General features: G+C 64.2%; 1 protein-coding gene across 1 annotated transcript in view; it reads left to right on the top strand.

The window, feature by feature from the left end:
- The first annotated feature begins 2431 nt into the window (after positions 1-2431).
- The window catches only part of ARID3A (AT-rich interaction domain 3A), a 29202-nt gene continuing 27304 nt past the window's right edge, over positions 2432-4329 (top strand). Inside the window, exons 1-3 of the mRNA XM_024740007.1 lie at positions 2432-2452; positions 2918-3165; positions 4153-4326. Coding sequence (XP_024595775.1) covers positions 2432-2452; positions 2918-3165; positions 4153-4326 — 443 coding nt within the window. The remainder of the gene's footprint in view (positions 2453-2917; positions 3166-4152; positions 4327-4329) is intronic.

The following is a 4329-nucleotide window of genomic DNA, read 5'->3' as shown; positions in this document are numbered from 1 at the left end:
CCCTCCCCACCGTGTAGCGCCCCCACCGCAGGGCCCTCGCTCCCTTCCTCCGACCCCGCCCCGCTCTCTTTTCCCGTCGCCGCAGCTCCCTCCTTCCTTTATCAAGTCTCTAATCCCCATTTTACAGACTTGGAAACCGAGGCACCACTCTAGGGGGGTTTGGGGCGCTCCCAGCCCCGCCTGCGCCCTCGGCATCATGTACGCTCGGGCCCGCGGCGCGCACTTTGCCCACTGTCCCTAGATAGGGGGCGGGGTATACCGCGTCCCTGTTCCCCTTCCCTTTTATTATTTATTATCATTTAAAGGGGCCGCGACGTGAAAATTTCCGTCCACTCTCTCCCCTTCCCCAGCACCCCTGTGCTAGTCGAGCGTCGTCGGACGAAGCGCTTTTTTTAAATCGCGCGTTCTGTCCCGGGTGGGCGCCGCGCGCCCTGGAAGCCAATGAGGGGGCTCCCCAAAGTTGGTCAGGGACGTGGGTGGGGGTCCAGGGCCGGAAAGCCGATCCCAGTGGGTCGGAGTTGGTGTGGTTTTCTCTGCGACTCCCTTGGAGATCTCACCCCCTGCCATATTGTACGGGGGCGGGCGCGGGGGTGACCGGGGGTCGCGAGCGTGTGCGCCCCCTCCCAGCGGAAGGAAGTGGTCTCTATGCGCGCGCGGGGGGCTGTGGTCGGGGTTGTTTCATCTACTCCCGTTGGAATCGGTGTTTTATTCGGGAGCCCCGAGGAGAGTGGGAGCGCCGGGTGGGGAGGGCAGTTCCCTGGCGACCCTCCCCAGCCTGGATGGTTTATTTATAAAGCGTCAGCTCTGGGGCAGAAAGGGGCCCCTGGAGGGCACACCACGGGGCCCGCGGCCGGGGTGGGCTCTGCCTGGGCCCTGACTCTCTGGCGGGGATCCCCGGGAAAAGCGCCCCGTGCCCCGTTCAGTGCCCTCCCCCCCGACACAAAAGCGTGCGCAGGAAGCTCGGGGAGCGCGCGTTGGTCAATTCCAACGTTCCGCGGACCCCGGGCGGCCGGTTTGTCAATAATCTTCCGTTTTCAGTCGCCCGGCCCGGAGGGGTTGCCCCCCCACCATGCAAATCGGCCGCTTTCCAAGAAGCCTTTGAAATCGGACTGGGGTTTCTGTCGTCTTATTTCTTCTCCCTTTTCAGTGTTTCTTTTCTCACTTCCTTCAGACTAGACACTGGGTGAGAAGTGTCCCCTCAGCACTTCTTGGGGCTGGTGTGTGTGGGGGGTGACTGCCTGTCCCCGGGGGTTGGGGGCTGGGTGCTGTCCTGCTGCCTCTAAGGACAGGCTGTGCTGGTCATTCTCCAGCACTATGGCCTCTGAGAGGGTCTTTGTGCCCTGGGACCCCCGCCCCTGCTAGATACTGAGGCCCTTGGGGGACAGGTCCCTCCCTACTTTCCCACGGGGACCCCCCACCTGCCCCCCTCCCACTGCCCTTTCACCCATCCTGCTGGAAGACCCAGCACTGGGGAAAGGGCCCCTCCCATGACTGGGAGGGCTGGGAGGGTCTACACTGCAACACTCCCCTGGGGGGGGGTGGCGGTGCTCAGGCTTCTCTTACCAGGTCACAGGAAGGGCCGGAAGGGCGGCCAGCCTGGTGACCCAGTGTCCGCCCGCTACCAGGAGCCTCTGGCCGCTGGGCCGTCCTGTGTGGGGGCCCCCTTTGCCCCAGGAGCTGCTCAGGAGCCTTTGGGGATTCATTTGTTGGTTGGAGTGGCTCCTGGACCCTCCTGTGTTCCTGTGATGTACCATCTGGGGTGTCACTGCCGGGCCTGTTGGGTTCTGCCTAGTCTGTTTTATTGGCGGCCTGGGCGGGTGGGGGTGTGGCCTGGGCTTGGGTGAGTGGGGCTGGGGTGGGACCTGCATCTTCCTGTCCTTGGTGGTGCCCAGCTGTGCCGGGCTCTGGGACATCTGTACCCAGAGCCCACCTGAGGCCCTGGTAAGGTAGGTTGGCAGTGGTCCGAAGGGACCCTGGGCTGGGGGCAGAGCGCATTGCCTTCTGGGACCTTGGCCCCACTTGGGGTCCCAAAGGGCAGGGGAACTCCCTGCAGAAGGCACATGGGGGCCGCGTGGGAGGCTCTGACGTCACCCAGACCTGGGTTCAACTCCCAGCCTTGCCTGGAACCTGCTGTGTGTCCTCCAGCGGGGCAGCTCCGAGTCTCAGTTTTCCCCATCTGTAAAATGGGGACCATCTAGCCTCCTTCCCTAAGTCCAGTGAGTGCCTGCTGTGCTCCCGCCTTTACCATCACACACTCGCTTCATCCCTGCTTGGGCGAAGCGAGGTGGGTGCCATTCGGGCACCATTTTGCGGATGGGGAAACTGAGGCCTAGAGAGACTGAGGTTTAGGGGTGGGGTGAGAACGTGAGTGGGGAAGCTTTAGCCTGTATACGGCAGGTGCTCAATCTGGGTCGGCCATCGTGCCCGTGAGATGCCCGGAGCCCCCTGGGCCGTGAGCAGCACCTAGAACTCAGAACCGGAACCCAGAACTCTGGTGCCCGGTAGCTGGCTGTAGCCAATCAGAAGCCAGAAATGCCCTGTCCCCCTGTTTCTGTTTATGAAGCTATAATCCGAGTCTTTCCCTGGGGTGCTGTCGTCCGCTAAGTGTTTCTCTGTGGCGCAGACGGGTGGGGGCTGACTCGAGGCCCTCGGAGGTCCAGTGCGGGGTGCCCCTGCTTCCCAGCCCTCTGGAGGGTGGACAGAGTGGGGGCAGATGGGACGAACGTGCTCCTCCACCTCCAGGGAGGCCCCCAGGTTTGCACACTGATGGGCGTGGATGGGAACAATTTTACCAGAGGCCTCTGAGGTCCGACCTGAGTGGGGAGGAGCCCAGGCGTGGTCTGACGGTCTCTCCTGTCCCCTCCAGGTTTCTGCTGACACGTGAATGAGCCACCCGCCAGCCGCCGCCCCCCAGTAGGACAGGGAGCCTGAGAGCGCCCGGATGCAGCGGGCGCAGATGGCCGCGCTGGCCGCCATGCGAGCTGCTGCCGCCGGCCTCGGCCACACGCCCAGCCCCGGCAGCTCCGAGGATGGGCCCCCCGGCTCAGAGGACGAGGACGTGGCCCCAGAGGGGGCACCAGGCTCTCCCCCCGCACCCAGCCGAGGCAGGGAGGCGGCCGGCCTCCCCGAAGGTGACGGCCACTTCGAGGGCTCCGACGATGACCTGTGAGTTGGGGTGTGTGGGCCCCCCACGCCGAGCACTTGCCACGTGCCGGCGGCTCTCAGCCCTGGGGACACAACCATAGAGGGAGGACAAAACCCCCGTCCTGCTGTCCACCCAGGACGTACTGTTCTTTAGAACTTCCCCGGGGGACGGTGGACATTTCTCCACCTGCACCACCCAGGATCGGGGCCACCCGTCTCAGAAGGCTGACAAATACTTGAAGTGTGGCCACTGCGGCTGGGATCTCCTTATGTAGCTTTATTTCACCTTAATTTAAATGGAGCTACTCACACGTGGCCAATGGCCCCCATCGCCTGGCGAGGCTGTACTAGATTTAGTGGCGGGGACAGATGATAGAGGCCGTAGCCCGGGTGCAACCATTTGCCCCCGGATGTGCCTCCCCGGGGTCTGACGCAGGCCCTGAGCGGGGCGTTGGCAAAACCCCAGTGGGATCCTTCTGAGAAGACGTTTAACGAGCAAAGCAGCAGGGCGATTGCAGGCTGTGATCGGAGGCGCCAAAAAAATAAAGCAGGCATCTTGGGGAGGGGGGTGGCTGGGGCCGGGGTCAACTTCAGGCAGTGGTGGGTGGAGGTCTTCCTGAGGAGGTGACAGCCTCTGGGAAGGGCAAGGGGGAGCGGGGAACAGCATGCCTGGCAGAGGGAACAGCCTCAGCAAAGGCCCCGAGGCAGGAACTGGGTTGGTATTTTCAAGGCCCAGCAAGGAAGCCTGTGCGACGGAGGGGACGGGAGGGGAGACGGGGTTAGCAGGTGGGCAGGGGCTGGGGTTTATGCCCAAGGGGCACCTCTAGTTGCTCTGAGCTGACTGGGGACAAGGAGAGTAAGGCCCACGGCCTGAGCTGGCCTCCTCACGGGCGCTCTCCACAGCCAGAGCACGTGGGGCTGCTCACCCACGTCCAGACAGGGAAAACGAGGCAGGAGGCGGCACGGGCCTCGCCCTCTCCCCTGACCCGCGCCCCGTGTCTGCCCCAGGAAGCCGAAGTGGGAGGAGGAAGAGGAAGAGCTGGAGGAGGATCTGGGAGACGAGGACGAGGACGAGGACGAGGACTACGAGGACGAGGTGGGGCTCGGGCCCCCCAGCTCCGCCGGCCCGGGCCCCGCAGCCCTGTTCCCCCGCAAGTCCCAGCCGCTGCAGGCGTACCGCGGCGA

This window comes from Neophocaena asiaeorientalis, unplaced genomic scaffold, assembly GCF_003031525.2.
Source record: "Neophocaena asiaeorientalis asiaeorientalis breed wild unplaced genomic scaffold, Neophocaena_asiaeorientalis_V1.1 scaffold469, whole genome shotgun sequence".
NCBI classification, from domain to species: Eukaryota; Metazoa; Chordata; class Mammalia; order Artiodactyla; family Phocoenidae; genus Neophocaena; species Neophocaena asiaeorientalis.
The sequence above is the reverse complement of the archived record's forward strand: the minus strand, read 5'-3'. Positions and strand labels throughout refer to the sequence as shown.